The following is a 16,243-nucleotide window of genomic DNA, read 5'->3' as shown; positions in this document are numbered from 1 at the left end:
AAAAAAGGAGTTTCAGTACAACGAGTTCAAACAGCTTCCTTTAATTCTTTCCACATATTTCATAACATATGCGTCACTTTTTCTGCAATGGATTTTTCTAAAGTGGAACAAAAAAAAGTGCAATTATCAACAAACTTTTTGTTTTATATCACATACAACACTGTTTACGCTACACTATTGCACACGACCAATGTAAAAACAAATTGACCCGACTGCAGTTCAGGAGATCTCCAAAGGACTACAGTCCGCTTCATTTCACTTCTATACATACCTACATACATTACATACGTACAACATTACATTAGATAGTGGAGTCAGTGGCTCTGCTGAGAGATCAAGGCTTCCGTTTAATAACCATTATTTAGCAGACCCCTTTTATCCAAAGCAACTTCACCTACAAGGACAATCCTCCCTTGAGCGATCTGGGGTTAGCTGCCTTATTCAAGGACATAGAGGTGATGTCCATTTATTAGTCCATTCGTTCTCTCACTAGTAATGCTTTCTTTTTTCTAAAGGATATTTCCATTAGCTAGACTTCTTGTTCCTACTCCCCTCCACACTGGGACGTTGCATTTGAAACACTGATCTCCTATGACTTAGCCGTGATGCAGGTTTTGCTCATTAGTGGTAAAAGAGATGCTAGCACACTCTACGCCAGGATAGCATTGTTTATGTTACAGCAAGCAGGCAGATCCCAGGCGACCAGTTCTACAGAAACAGGCGGGTATAGACACTGCAAGAAGTAGATTTTTGATCAACTGACAGCACGGCTCAAGTGCATATATACTATGATGTCATGGAAACTTAATTAATTGTTAGTTAATTACATGAGTAAACAGTGCTGACGTGTCATAATCATGATGAGTTTTAACAATAGTTAAAATGAAAGTACTCACAGTTGTCACGGACACAGTGAAGATCTTTTTACTTTGCCAAGATATCAAATATAATAAGTTAAGAAATAAAAAAGTGACAACGTCTGTCCATCAGCAAGGTCTATGAGTGTCAACTGGAATACATGGAGGGAAAAATGTTTAAATTGCACAGCCGTTTCTCTGATTTACATGCTTGTGGGAGCCAGGAGTGGAATTTGTGAAGGTTTCATCAGCTGTGTTATTATTAGCCCTTGAATTGCTTCCCAGATTTATCACCAAAGCAATAACACACCTTCCTGTTATACTTGAAATGTTACATTTGTACGTAATGTGAAATACTCATATTGTTTTAGTAATATTCAAAAGTTTGGCATGCATAGTGTATATACACTGTTAACCACTGGCGACTTCAAAGATATGAAGGGCTGCAACTTCTCTGAAGATTATATGCTTGGTTGATTGGCTGTGACACAAATTAGTAAATATTATTTTGATGCATGTTGTTGCAATAATCCAGTATTTTGAAAACCAGACCGGTGGGTTGATAATATGAGGGTAATATGGGTATGATAATAATTGTTTATCCTTAGTGAATCTGAATATTGGTACAGTATTTTGTCACTAAAATACCAAATATTCTGAAATGCTAGAAAGTAAATTATAGACTTTTTTTCAGAGCAAGAGGTGAGCTGGGGTGCTGTGATGGCTAAAGTTGTGGATGAAGGAGATGACTTATTTGCTTTTTCACTGGTCAGCAGCAATGGATCACTTGATGATCTGAGGGCAGTCACTCCAGGCTTTGGCCTTACGCTTTGCTAGGGCAAGCCACGCAGGCTCAGTAGAAACCTGGGAAGTGTCACCAGGAGGGAAGCGCTTTGTCACATCTTTTGTTGCTGGCGGCGATGGTGTAGAGTCTGTAATTTCAACTGTCAAAAGAAAGAAAGAAAATCACTATAAAGACTGAGAGATGGCTCTTTTATGTTTTTGTGGTGGTTAGATGTCTTAGTTTTAAAAGCACCACATCATAATGGGAACCATGTCTAAATCTCACTCTGATGTCAGTTGCATTTCAGCTAGGGGAATGTATATGAAAGAAATAACAAAGCTTAAATAACATCCGAGCGTAAGACACAAAGTTACCAAAAACAACCCTAGTATACAGCTACTAAAGAATTTTAAGGATTAGAAATTTAAAGAATTAGTTCACTTCCAGAATAAAAATTCCTGATGATTGACTCACCACCATGTCATCCAAGATTTTCATGTCATTCTTTCTTTAGTCAAAAAGAAATTAAAGTTTCTGAGGAAAACGTTCCAGGATTTTTCTCCATATAGTGGATTTAAATGGTGGCCTATGGGTTGAAAACCCAAATTGAGGTCGAGTAAATTATCAGGAAATAGTTTTTCTGGAAGTGAACTAATCTTTTAATCATATATATATTTTTTTATTTTTTTGTATTTATTTTTTTTTACCTGTGACTGAACTGGGCAAGGTATTGGCTTTCTTCAAGTTGTCACGTCGTTCAAAACGGGCCAGGAGTGTGTCTGGTCTCTTATTCTCATCTGTTGTTTGAGGTTTTGGAGCGCTGGAACTTCCACTGCCCTTATCCTCTGTCGGACTGACCATTCCAGCCTTTCAGAAACAAACAACACCATATTGTAGCAAGGAGCAAGATTCTGGATCAACAAGATCTCCTAAAGGTCGAGGTTACCCAGCACAGCACCACAGAAGTAGAAAACAAGTGATCAATAGAATGCTACTTATCATGGCTGGTAAAATTGATGTAAAAGGGAAAGCTGTTACTGCTTTTGCATTATATTAGATTACAGCTGGTTAAAACTCACTGTTAATAAAATTTTACATATAGTACTAACAGTGTAGCTAGTTAATGATAATAGACTGTGATTATATTGATAATGTATACATACACTATCTCTGCCCTTAGCCTGTTTCTCAGCCAGCTTAGCTTCTCTCTGGCTCCTCCTATCATCTCGGTTTTGCTGTTGTTCTCTGAAGCCTTTCTGTTTTTGCAGTGCCAGAGTGATCCAAAGTGGTCCAGTCTCTTTCTCCTGTGTCCGTGAGCTGTCCAGAGAGTGCCTGGCCTGCAGAGAGGGTTTTTCTGTGAAGGAGAAGAAATCCAGAAGGTGTCAAATTGACTAGCAAGACTAGAAGGCATTTTAGAGTCTTCTACTACTCCGTTGTACTGTCTACAAGAATAGCATTAAATAGATAGTTCATCAAAGTATTCTTGTCGCTTCATAAAATTAGGGTTGAACCACTGATGTCACTATTTTTACAATGTCCTTACTACCTTTCTGAACCTAAAACACAGTATAAATAAATTGATGCGTCGCAAGCATTATAATATTTGTGAAGATACAATTATAGCTCTACAGTGCTTGAGTATTTCAAACCTTTTTTAATGAGTTCTGTCCTGCGATCTGTTTTTTCTCTCCATGGGATGCTAATGGATGGAAAAAATGACTTCTTTTCTTTTAGCTCCTCATCTCCTTGTCTGCTTTTCTGGGATGGTAGAGATGCTGCAACTTCTTCCTTATGATCACTGTTCTGCTCAGTTTCCACCAGTTCTGCTTGCCCTGTCCTTTGTAAAATCATGTCCCCCGAAGTCCTACGGCCAGGTTTCGGGAGAGGAGAGGGAGGAGGTGTGGCACCTTCAGATGGTTTGGGGGAGGTAGCTGGTTTTTGGTAGAGTGGAGGCTTGGGGACAAAGTTGTCACCTTCAGTGCGTGCCAAAGAGAGAGTATTTCTGCTAAACTTACTTCGAGATTCTTTACTGGGTGCTGCAGCGGTTCGAAATCCGGTAATATCTTGTTGCGGAGAAACAGGGCTAGACTTTTCAGAGAGTGTAGAAGTGTCAGAATCTTGGTCAATGGAGGTGAGAGGCACTGGGACACCTTCAAAACTGTCTCCTGCACTGTACCTTTTTTTCCTCTTCTCTGCAGATTGCTCATTGTGAAAGCGAAGAGAGTAATTGGTTCTTCTCAACTTGATTCCAAAAGGTGAGGGCGGCTCATCACCACTCTGATACTTCTGATCCCCTTCATCCTTTGCGTCCAAGTCTTCTGATTCGGCCTGACTTATGGATCCAGTCTCGGACCTCTGTGACCTGGGAGATCCATGTGGCGGACTGGGAACAAGGAAGGAGGGGAGGTCTTTGGCAAACATGCATTCTTCAGCACTATCTGCAATGCGGACAACTTTGCTTCCCCTGTTCTGGATCTTGATATTTAAATAGGGCAACTCTGATTTTTGGACAGAGGGAGTTTCCATAGATGGTGATTCTATTTTCACACATTCTTTGTCTTCCTGACCAAAACTCTCTGAGTTCCTGTTGGAATCAGCAAATTTCTTTCTAGCTGGAGTTATTGAAAACTTAGCACTGGCTGACATGGTTTTCCTGAGGTTGGTGTGAGAGAATGGCACTGTATTTAGATCCTCACTTATTGGCCTGCGACTCTGATCTGGGTATTCTGGATATTTTCCGTCCTCAGCACCTTTAAAAATTTTGGATCGGATACTTGCCCATTCTGCCAGGACAGCAGCATTAGAATGGTCTGCAGATAAGGAAGACTCGTATAAGGATTTTGTTTTTCCAGATTTACGATCTGGAGAAGACCTGCTCTTGGTTGGAGGAGTGCCCATGGCCTTTTTGCCTTCTGAAAGGCCAAGAAGGGACTTGCAGGCTGTGTCCTTGATCTGATCGAGATCGACTGCGGTTCCACAAAGTTGGGCTCCTGTCACAAGAATTGCAGTATGTGGGACATAAAGAGATGAAGACAAAGTTGGTGAATCTGTGCATCCTGGTGAAGAAGCTTTGGCTCCCTCCCTGGTTTCAGCTGTTGTTTCACCCTGTTGACCAGTTGATGGAGTAACAGGAGTGAGGTTGACCTTCTGGAATAGTATCTGCTTCTCGCCTGAAGAGACCTTGAAAGTAAAGGGTCTCTGTCTCTCCTCCATCTCTTTCCATCTTACTTCCTCTGCTTTTCTTTTCCATTCTGGGTCAGTAGTCCCAGTTTTCTCCTCTTTCTGTTTCCTCTTTCTTTCCTCCTCCTCTTCTAGTCTTTTCCTTTCAGCCTCCTCTTGTCGGCTCCTTTCCTTCTCATGGAGACGTTGCTCTTCCTCTCTCTGCTGTTTCTCCTCTAACTCTTGAATCCTACGTTGTTCTTCCTCCTCTTTTCTCCTTCTCTCCTCCTGCTCCCTTTTTCTTTCCTCTTCCAGATGAAGACGCTCCACCTCAAGTTCATGCCGCCTTCTTTCCTCCTTTGCTCTTCTTCTTTCCTCTTCCTCTCTCCTCATTCTTTCTTCATCTTGCCTTTTTCGCTCTTCCTCTTTTCTCCTTCTTTCTTCCTCTTCCCTTTCTTTCCTTGCGTCTTCCTCTCGTTGCTTCCTCTCCTCTTCCTCCTTTTGCAGCCTTTCCTCTTCCTGACTACGCCGCATTTCCTCTTCTAGCCTCTGCTCCTCGATTCTCCTCCCTTGTTCCTCCATCTTTCTCTCTTCCTCTTGTTCCCTTCTCTGAAGCTCAAGGTGTTCAAGCTCCTCCTTGTGAAATCGTCGCCTCATCGATTTCTCAGTGGGTCCATAATCCTCTTTGTTTCTATGGATAATGGTATAGTCCTCTCTTGACAAATCAAAGACTTCTTCGTCTTTTTGTGTTTCAGATTCCTCTTGCATTTCAGAGAGATCCTCTTCATGAAACTCCTGAAATATGTTACATTTACAGAAGTTATTGCCTTTGAGTTTGTGCCCACTGACTTTGCATGGACAAACACAGTTAAAACCAATAGACACTATTTACATTTTGACGAACACATTTATTTTTACCTGTGTGAACCTTCGGTGTTTGCGTGACACCCTCTGGTTTTTCGGTTTGACAGACAGTTTATGTTTGGCAGCAGTGTTGTCCAAGCGTGGGACAGACTGAGGGACAGCATCAAGATTGATGGACTCAATTGTGCCAGGGGGAGGTGGGCGCTTGGTGCGTGGGGATTTGACTGGAGTTTTGTGCTGGACCGTGTCATGGCTGCCAGCCTAATTTAAATGCAAAAACACAAACATGTTTGTGACTGCAGAGCAGGAAGCATGTTATATGTATGGGGAATCAATGTATTCACAGTCTGACACTTTCCTACAGCTTAACTAGTGTATGCCATTCGCAACAATAAAATTCCTGATAAAATGTATATCTTGAATGCATTAAAAGTTGCTTTCAATAAAAGTGCCTGCCAAGTGCATAAATGTACATTTTTGCAAGGGAGGTAATCTGTTTTATAACATTACTCTCCAAAAAAAAAAAGCTGTTATTTTTAACAGTCAATATAAATGGTCAAAGGTAATATATAAACTTTGACTAACACAGCATTTATGTAAGTAGTGGAAAATAATTTGAGATTAACTCACTTTTTCTTCGGCTTCGGTCTCTGGTGGCTCATTCTCCACCTGAGCAAGAACCTTCAGTGGACTTTGTGGTACCTCTTCTTCATCTGAGCTACCTTCATCTCCCTCACTCTTTCTAAGTGAAGGAGGTCTCTGACCAAATTTGATATTATGTCCAATTTGCCTCTATCAACAAAAGCATAGAGAGTAAAAAAATAAAAGCTGCTTTTTTTGTTTGTTAGTTTGTTTTTGCTGCCTTTTTAGTCAAATTAGAGAAAAGTAAGGAATTAGCCAACATTAAGTCCCAAAGATTCCAACATAAAACAGTCTAAAATAAATTGTAAACATTTAGTGCAATGCTTATATGAAAATTGTGTTGGTGAAGTTTGGTGCAAGACTTAATTGTGTGCATATAAACATTTTGAATTATACATTTTGTCTGAAAAGTCTCACCTGAATGTTCCTAACTTTGTCTGAAACGTTCTCCTGGGACATTGTCTGTCCTGGATATGTCTTCTCTGAGTCCTCTGGGATAAATACACTCTCATGTGAAAAAGCTCTGGACCCTAGGGTGTTTAACTCCCTTTGAACGTAGACATTAAAATACCATTTAATTTAAACATTTCTATTAATGTTTTCAGTACTCAATTCAACAAATAAACTCATCTAAAATAAACGAAATATATTTTGTATATATTAAAAAAGGCAGACCCAGCTAAAATGGTTATAAAGTTTTACCTTAGACACTCGTCATTATCTTCCTCAACTGAGACCACCCCATTGCAAACATCATCAGTGGAATGGCTAGGTTTAAGTTCAGATCCCTCAAACCCACGTTCTGCTTCCCTCCTTTTCTTCTTCCCAAACAGACGCCGGAATGGTTGGAATTTGCTCTGCCGTCCCCGCTCTGGTACAAATGGGGTCAGTAGGGGCAAAGAAAAGTGATAAATAGACGTTAAGTAGCAATAACCATACAGTTTAATTTAGTACAAAAATGTGAGCATTTTTAATTGATGATTGTGAAATTGAGGACCAGAATAAATCAGATCCTCTGGAATCAGGTTACACTGGGGGTAAGACCTTGTCCTGAGACATGCTTTTATAACTATGGTCACCAGATGTCCTGTTTAAACATTGGGAATGTCGAGGTCCTATAAAGCCAATTGATCATAAAAAGGCATCACAGAAAAAAGAGGCAAACAATTAGAAGCCATCTGCTAAAGAAGCAATTTTATATAAAGCTATTGTCAGTAATATAGAGTTGTTACACTGCTTTGAGAAGAGAGGAGCTTACATGCTTTACTGAAAAAAATTTAGGTCTACTTATCATGTATTTACAATTATGAAAAGAAGATAGCAATCCAGCCACTTAAATGTGTACGAGATGTGACTTGAACAAATTTTTATGCATCTGGTTGTTCAAGCTACATACTATACATCAACTTTACTCCTCTCACACATTTTAATGTCAATGTGAGCCCTGTAATCCACATGAGCAATCATGGATGATAGATGACTCAAATAATACTTCAGTCTACACAAATAAACAACTGTGCATCTTGTATATTGTGAAGATTTTAGTATCACAGGGGGATGTCGTAGGTTCCTCTAAATCTACTCTATAATTCCAGCTTCACTGGAGGTTTTTAAAAAGTGCTTGGATGGATATGTATTGTGGAAGGTGGTACACAAATAATTTGTAGGTTTTACTTAATGCTAAACAAGCTTCTTTCTTTCCCTTCAGTTACTTCTGATAACATGCACACTGTGGATATAATCTGAGCTTCGTGACCAACAATCAAACACCAATTTTAAAAACAAATTCCTAATATGTATAAAATAACAATCCAAAACTATCGTAAAGGAAACATTTATAGAAATCTCAACCTACCAATTAAAGTGGAAATCTGCAGTTGCAAAGTGTCTCTGGCTTGACTGAAACATACGGTTCCCATGTAACGGCATTAAACCAATGATAAGGCAAGGGACCTTTGGTTTGTAAAGAGTGCTGTGGAGAGGCTCCACTTCCTGAGACTATAAGGTTATTAGGAATCATAAAAAACTATGGAGATAAGAGTAGCTCAAAAACACGTTTACAAATAAAATTACATATAGAACATGTCAAATAAAATATTAACTATATACACTACTGATCAATAATTTGTGGCCTGTAAGATTTTTTTATGTTTTTGAAAGAAGTCTCACCAGGACTTTGTTTTTATTTAATCAAAGATTCATTAAAAACAGCAGTATTGTGATACATTATTGCAATTTTTAATAACTCTAAATAATCTATAAAATACAATTTATTCTGATGACAAAGATGAATTTTCACATGATTATTCAGAAATCATTCTAATGTCCTAATTTGGTTCTCAAGAAACAGTTCTTTTATTAAATGGTGAAAACGTTGTGGTACTTATGTTTTTTTTTTTTTTTTTTTTTATGAATAGGAAAGTTTAATAGAAATCTTCTGTAACATTATAAAATGCGTATGTGTGAATACGCATGCAAGCCTGCAAGTTCTTTTCTGGTCCCTCTGAAGGTATTATAAGTACACCATAAGCACACCACCAGCCAAAAGCAAAACATCTCTGTATTTTCTGTTTTTATAGATGTTTGTGTGTATGAAGGTTCAAGACTGTGTGTGACTGACTCTCTGTTGTAGGAGCTCCGAGTGAACTGGCTGGGGTGACAGGGCCACTCTACACCTCAGAGTAGATAAATACTAACAGCAAGAGATCAGTGTGGATCTGTTACAGGCTAAAAGTGGAAAGTAGTGTGGAGTTACACAGTAAGTAAGTGTTGCTGCTCAAAACACAATGGCGCAATAATAAGGAAAGTAAGACATATTTGGTACCTGGCGTCAGTGACTGCTTCTGTTGTTGTTCTGATGCGAGTTCCTGAAGTTATTGCTGTTCCAGGGTGTACCGTTTACGAGCGTATATGACTATGATTTTATGATTTCTCATATTTTGTCTCGTCATTTCCCTCTCAAAGCCATGTCCATGTTACAGTCTGTTCCCAGCTGCTATTACTCCATTTCTCTGCCCCACAATGCAGTGCTGCAGGCATCCTCAATCACTGAGGCATATGATGTGAGTGGACACCACTCAGCCAGAGAAACAGCCCTCAGTGTGTCTCCCTTGTACTCCTTCATACTACAACCACTATACACTCAACCACAGCCTACCTGCTCCTATGAGTGTCAGTATTGCTAAATAATTTCACTCAGACCTGTCTGTTCCCTTCACTTCTTTACAAAAGTTAAAACACACACCCGTCCCACTTGACAACATAACAATACTCAACCTTGCTCCTTGCACTCTTGTCGTACAATGTTCCTCATTTGGCACAGCAAAGCAAGTAACTTGATTTTTTTTTGTCCCAACTGAACCAGACTGTTTCCCTCACACTCCAAATGTCAGTATTAGTACATGATTCATTTATATATTTATCATAACAGCATAACTGGCACTGTTCCTTTTGTCAGCAGTGTCCTTGATTGCCCAACACATGGATCTACATCTGTAACAACATTAAGAAACAAGCTCAAACTAAAGCATGCCACACTTCAACTGTACTGAGGAAGCATGAATTAAGTCACACGTGAGAAATATTTATGTTAATAAGTTAGATGAGGTTATAAAGTTTGAGCGCACAAGGTTCACTCGAAAAGGTGTGTAAACCCTGGACAGCAACAATAATACATGATTAATTCATATTTAAAGGAATAATTCACACAGAAATGAAAATCATTTACTCAGTCTCACGTCGTTTCAAATCTGTACCACTCTCATTGTTCCCAGGAACAAAAAGGAGACATTTTGGAGAATGTGATGGTCACTCCGCTGCATGCAGTTTCAGTGAATAAGGACCGGGGACAAAAAGTGAATAAAAGCACCATAATAGTGGTTCATGTGACTTCTGAAGCCAACAGATCAAAGTTTAAGATGGAAAATTTTGGCATTCAACTCTTACTGCATTGTAAGTGAATTAGCAATGTTTTGAAAGCTCTAGTCCAAATCTGGCTCAAGTTTTGAAGTATCTCACACAAATCAAATGAACCACTTTTGTGGTGGTTTTGCATCCTTTTTGAAGCTTGAAGTCTTCCCATCCTCTTTCACTGTAATGGCATGGAAAACAACTTCATGCAGACACAGCACACAATTCTTTAGTTTTTGTGCCCACACCACACAGTTCTTAAAGAGACAGCACTGATGTTTTGAGGCATTTAGTTACTGTCACTTTAAGCGCAGGCCATTTGCAAAGATCCTCACTCTGTTTTTGTTTACCTGGGCCTTCAGATACTGTTACCTCTACACACGCATCAAACTTAGCCTCCTTACTGTCCGTCGCCATGGTTACGACGGGCTTTGTCTGCAGCAGGGGTAGAGGCGGGACAACTGTGAACACAGAGGTATTTTCCTCACTGATGTGTCTGGTTTGTGTGTGCAAGTCTGAAAAGAAAATGGAAGGAGATGATTGCTTTTCCTTGGTGCTTCTGGGCCCTTTTTTCAAATGCTTAACCTCTGTTTTTTATTATTATCATAGTCTTTTTGTGCTTGTATACAGTCTAGTATGCTTTTATTCCCAGGTAAATTTTTTGCAATCGCTTGTTTGCAATCTCTTTGTCTTTTCTCAGAGGGAATTTGCTAAGAACTGAAGAATGAAATTCCTCATGTTGTATGCATATTACAACCTATATTAAGAGGACTGCGTCTAAGTTATGTGCACAGTTAAAATGCTTTTTTGTTATAAATTAATAATGTATTGCTGCCATGATCTATAAAAACCCTGTGTACCTGACTTCTCTTCTTTAGCTGTGTTATATAATGTCATATCTATCTGTAATGCCTGCCATGTAAATATTCAATATCCATTTTATTAATTTTTTTTTTCTTCAGTACCCTACAAATGGGCTAATACAATCATCTGGTCAGTACTGCAAAATAAATCCCTTCAGGATAGCATAAGACAACCCTCCTGTCAACCTTGCTTCTGTTTTTTTATAATGATCAGCTGACTTTATGAACAATGTGTTAATGTTCTAATTTATATACAGTTCTAATATAGATAGAAAAGAAAGTCATGTGCTAAAAAAAGGTTAGTGCACTTTACTTGCAGAAGTAGTGCTGAAGTCCAACTAAACTATTGCAAGTACACTTTAGGTAGACTATAAATATCTTGCATTTGAAGACCGATATTATTCAAAGATCTTGATACTCATCAATAGTAACAATTAAGGACATTTTAGGTTTAATATTTAAAAATACTCTAAATAAAGGTTAGTTATACATTTTCTACAAGTAAGTCTTGAGCGATATGTCATATATACTATACTTAGTATAAAATAAATGTATTTTACTAGTGTCTCCATACAGACAATCATAATTTATTGTCTTTTTACAGTAGGTTGTGGCATTGTTATTGTTCACTAAAAGTAAAATTTAAAACTGTGTATAAATGTAAATGAAAATGTAAAAAAAAAAAGTCAAATTAAAATTGCATTTTTGGCAATTTACTGAAATTAGTTTGAGGTGAAGAACTAAAATGACTGAACTGAAATAAAAAAAATATACATTATATTACATATAGGTACAGTAGAGTGCATTATCACATCAGATATGTGCTTGCTCAGCAGTCAAAATGAATGGCTAAAGAAGCACTTTTTCTACCATCTGATGTTAATGGAACCCCCATACAATTTGCTGCAAAACAGCATATTAAGCAAAAATGTGAATTGTTTTGTTAACAGATTACCACAGAATCCATTCAAATTCTCATGCATATTATCATTTTGATTAGTCAGTCTTAATTAAGCACTAAAGTTCCCCAACTGAGGTTTTATTGTTCCATATTGCTGCCCTGATTTTTACATGTGTTCATTCAGAATGCCAGGACACAAAATGCCAAGATTTCAAAATGTCGTTGGTTATCAAAACAAATTCCCTCAAAACCTGCTTTCCTTTTGGCAAACAAAAACCTTTTGAAAAAAAAACTGTTAAACACAGCAAACTGTAAATGATTACAGTCTTACATCATCCTTATGTGGAATTGCGTTGTTTCTCTTTGTATGAGAAGACAGTGTCATTAAACGGCTCACAGGGTCATTCTGAAAGTCTGTCTGTCTGAGCAGTCTCAGCTGTGACAAAAAAAAAAAGCTTGTCTGTTTTTAAATTTTGGTCCAGATGTGTTTGTGCACATGCATCTGAGACTGCGACACAAGTGTGCACATGGTCAAAACTGTGTGCGTGTTTGTCAAGTCATGTGAGCATAATAGAAGCTCCAGACAAAATAATGATATGAGGGGGGGGTTATTATGCATTAAATTGATCAAAAGTGAAAGTAAATCAGCACAAAATCAGCATATTAGAATTATTTCTGAAGGATCATGTGAGTAATGAAAAATTCAGCCTTGCCATCACAAGGATAAATTATATATTCAAATATTTAACAGTTATTTAAATTGTAAAAATATATAGTATTTTTTCTGTATACTGGATCAAATAAATGCAGCCTTGGCGAGAGATTTCATGTTTCGAAAGCAATTTCTTTAAAAAAAAAAAAACAAGTATTTGAACAGTGGTGTAAATAAAGTTTTTGATATAGCTTTACGAAGAAAACCTTGCCTGAATGGAGACTTTCAAGATGGTAATTTCAAAGAATTTGCAATAATTAAGCAAATCTTTCCACAGAAGAGACATAGAGTATTTGAAACATAATATACATTGTTTGCTTTGTGGCCTAGAGGCAACATAAATGCATTTACACAGGAATCACAATTTTACAACATTGTTCATGCTAATTTTTTAGCATAATGTTGCCTTCTGTGTTGATTCTCATGTAGAGCTGATAGAACACAACATGTGTGGTTATTGCTATGACAACAGCAACATTTAGGGTGGTTCTGATGTAAAATCTCATCTACACAGAATGAAAGGCTTAGCAGAGCTGCTTCAGATAATATAAAATAAAGATCAGAGCAGGCATTTTTAAATAAAGACAGGCTATATAGCTGTGATTATAGCCTAAATACAAAACAGGACTTGAAGCTGTCAGTAATGCCTGTACATTAAGCAAATCACATGTAATCCATTAAGTATCAGGGGTGAAATGTTCTTGTTTTGCACGGAGGGCCGTAATATTATTATGATAGCAAGCTAGCTTCACTTACAATGGAACGGCTTGAAGGAACAGCTAGAAATCACTGAAGCAAAATGGGATGGCTGACTGCACAGTGCATAGCAAAGCTTGCTGCCTGTGCTTACTGAGCACAAAAGCACACTTTTACCTAGTTTAGCCGCGCAGCTGGAAAGAGCTGCACACCACTGAAGGAAAACCTTAGGGAACATGGATTCAACCTTCTGCACCTTGATTTACAAAGCTCTGTTGCTGCTCCTTGGTGCTTTAGGGAAAAATATAACAAAACCATTGAATCACAGCTTATAGAGCTCTATTAAATATAGTAATAATAGCATGCCATATCTTAAAAGTCTTTAATGAAGTATGAAGGCTAATAAATCTAATTGTGTTGGTTGTGGATGAATGATGGCTATGGAGATCAGATGAACACAGATATTTCAACAATAGCCCATAAGACCTCAGTGGTATCAGGGTTGCGTTTCAAAGATTGACTCCAGCAATGTGAACCAGGCAATTCTGATCCAAACATTACTCTCATAAACCGAACCCTGTGTAGCTTACAGTAATACAAGTAGGAACCGGGGCTAGTTGTCACACTTTTTACTTAATTGTAAGTTGATTTAAAGTCAATTTCTGTATACCCACCTTGAAAAATATTACCCAAGAAAAACATATAGCCGTGCTTTGTGGGTAAAGTTGTCACATTCCGAAATTTTATATATGTAAAATGTATGTAGCTATCATTTTATTAATGTAAAATATTTTAGTATATATTTATATATTATAACATTTAAAAAAAAACTTGCCCCAACATATCATTTCTGAATACAGTATAAAAATGTCTAAAACATAGTTCAACATTTTTTAGATTGAATAGTTTGAATCCAACAAAACAAACAAGCTTTAGTAATTGTAAAAACCTAGTTAATGAGAAATACAGCGTGGCCAATGTGACAACTTCCCCAAGTGACAACGAGTTCCAGTCGCCCTTATAATATAACATATATATTAAGTATATAATATGGCAAATAATGATTTGAAACACTACATTACCATTACACCACTTCAGTAGCCTCCTGATCCGCAATAGACATTTTATGCAACTACTTTGACTCTGTACTCAGTCTGCAGTCACAGACATGAGCAAGCTCTTTAGTCAGCCATTCTCTCTTTTTCCAAGTCATTTATCTAGGATTGAAAAAAAAAACCCTGCAGAAGGTTGGTTGTGTGAATCTGCAAGGTGCTAGTCTAGGCTTGAAAAACCATGATTCTGTAATGCATAAAGGTAGAAGGTAGAATTTCCTTTTGGTCTAAATTATTAGTTTAGTAATGTTTTTGAAATAAGTCTATTATGTTCATCAAGGTGGCATTTATTTAATCAAAAACAGTAATATTGGGAAAAATTATTACAATTTAAAACTGTTGTCTATTTTAATATGAATTTAATTTATTGTGTTAGCTTAGCTGAATTACTACAGTCTTTACTGAAACACAAACCTTCAGAAATCATTCTAATATGATGATTTGCTTTGACATTTATTATTATTAATGATGTTGAAAACAGTTGTTACTTACATGTGATACCATTTTTGAAGATACTTTAATAAACAGAAAGTTCAGAAGAATAGCATTTGTTTGAAATCTTTCAACATTATAAATGTTTTTACTGTCCGTTTGATCAATACAAATGCCTCCTTGGTGAAAAAAGGATTTTTCTTTAAAAAAAATCAGTTTTAAATACCAAATATAAAGATAAAAGGAAAAATATATATATATAATTAATAATTAATGGCAAGAATTTGAGTAATCATGTGATACATGTATATGGTGCATTTCATGAACTTGGCCACTAACTATTAAAATAAAATTGTATTTAAAAAGTTATACACAAAAAGCTCACATTTATACGCATGTATTATATATTACACCAAAATAAACAAAAAGCTATGGGCCTTGGTTCTAACACACTGTTATCATTGAATGTGCATATATTTATTTTCATTACAATGCATACAGTAAGACAGACACAATGAGCCTTTGAGGATGTGAGGCTGGCAAGCAATAATGGCAGTTTCATGAACAGAGGCTTATTGTGTTTAACGCTATCATGCCACATGCATTACGCAAAAAAACAACACTTTTTCGCATATATGGTCGAAGGTGTACGCAAGAATAAAGGCTTACCTGGTTGTCGATTTATCTGGGTAAGAGGCTAGAATGAATGCGTCTATGAATGTGTGGCTGTTCCACTTGCCTGCTGTTACTGTGGAGCTACGCCATTACCTAGAGTCAGGTGTCACATTGCACAGGTGCACAGAGAACTCAAGAATGCTTATAGCTGTGTGTGTTGTAGAGCGAACATGAGGTCTAATATATCTGTGATGAATGATAAATTCACAAACATCTCCATTATGGAATAGTGTGAAAAATCATGGTATGCATATTCAGACCACCATAAAACTCTCACAATATATTTTTTGTTTGTTCCTTGTGGAATTTTTGTTTGCATGTGAGAGCTTAGTGGCCTATGCCCGAGATGTGTTTATGTGACTGAAAACAATCCTAGAATGTGTCTGAGAGACGAGAAAGTGGGTGATGATGGTGAGGTTCATACTGCTGTCTCTGTTGCTGCTCACAGAATGACACTTTGTTCATTGACCAGCTTACCAGGGGCAGCAAGAACAGACATGCATTGATCATTTCAAACTGGCCAGCACTCACAAAGACTGTGACTGTAAGCTTGTTTGTCAGCGTATGTGAGAATGCGTGTGGGTATTGTGTTGAAACAATTTCGAAGAACAAGGGCCTCCATTAACTGAATAAAGAC

The 16,243-nt window shown here is 37.4% G+C and overlaps 2 protein-coding genes across 3 annotated transcripts in view; one reads left to right on the top strand and one right to left on the bottom strand.

Annotated features, from left to right (window-relative positions):
- Nucleotides 1-25: 25 nt before the first annotated feature.
- Nucleotides 26-16,243, bottom strand: part of cracd (capping protein inhibiting regulator of actin dynamics) — a 23,785-nt gene continuing 7,567 nt past the window's right edge. The window contains exons 1-9 of one of the 2 annotated variants that reach the window (XM_052586558.1): nt 13,565-13,661; nt 7,009-7,177; nt 6,724-6,853; nt 6,295-6,456; nt 5,719-5,925; nt 3,291-5,595; nt 2,805-2,995; nt 2,349-2,508; nt 26-1,801 (exon numbers count right to left, since the gene is read on the bottom strand). In XM_052586558.1, the coding sequence (XP_052442518.1) occupies nt 1,641-1,801; nt 2,349-2,508; nt 2,805-2,995; nt 3,291-5,595; nt 5,719-5,925; nt 6,295-6,456; nt 6,724-6,853; nt 7,009-7,177; nt 13,565-13,625 (3,546 nt within the window). In that variant the 5' untranslated portion in view covers nt 13,626-13,661 and the 3' untranslated portion in view covers nt 26-1,640. Of the gene's footprint in view, nt 1,802-2,348; nt 2,509-2,804; nt 2,996-3,290; nt 5,596-5,718; nt 5,926-6,294; nt 6,457-6,723; nt 6,854-7,008; nt 7,178-13,564; nt 13,662-16,243 lie in introns of those variants that run through there. The other variant, XM_052586559.1, reaches the window with a different exon arrangement.
- Nucleotides 15,567-16,243, top strand: part of cep135 (centrosomal protein 135) — an 18,368-nt gene continuing 17,691 nt past the window's right edge. Inside the window, 1 exon segment of the mRNA XM_052585716.1 lies at nt 15,567-15,620. Coding sequence (XP_052441676.1) covers nt 15,567-15,620 — 54 coding nt within the window.

Source organism: Carassius gibelio, chromosome B20 (genome assembly GCF_023724105.1).
Source record: "Carassius gibelio isolate Cgi1373 ecotype wild population from Czech Republic chromosome B20, carGib1.2-hapl.c, whole genome shotgun sequence".
NCBI lineage: Eukaryota > Metazoa > Chordata > Actinopteri > Cypriniformes > Cyprinidae > Carassius > Carassius gibelio.
The sequence above is the reverse complement of the archived record's forward strand: the minus strand, read 5'-3'. Positions and strand labels throughout refer to the sequence as shown.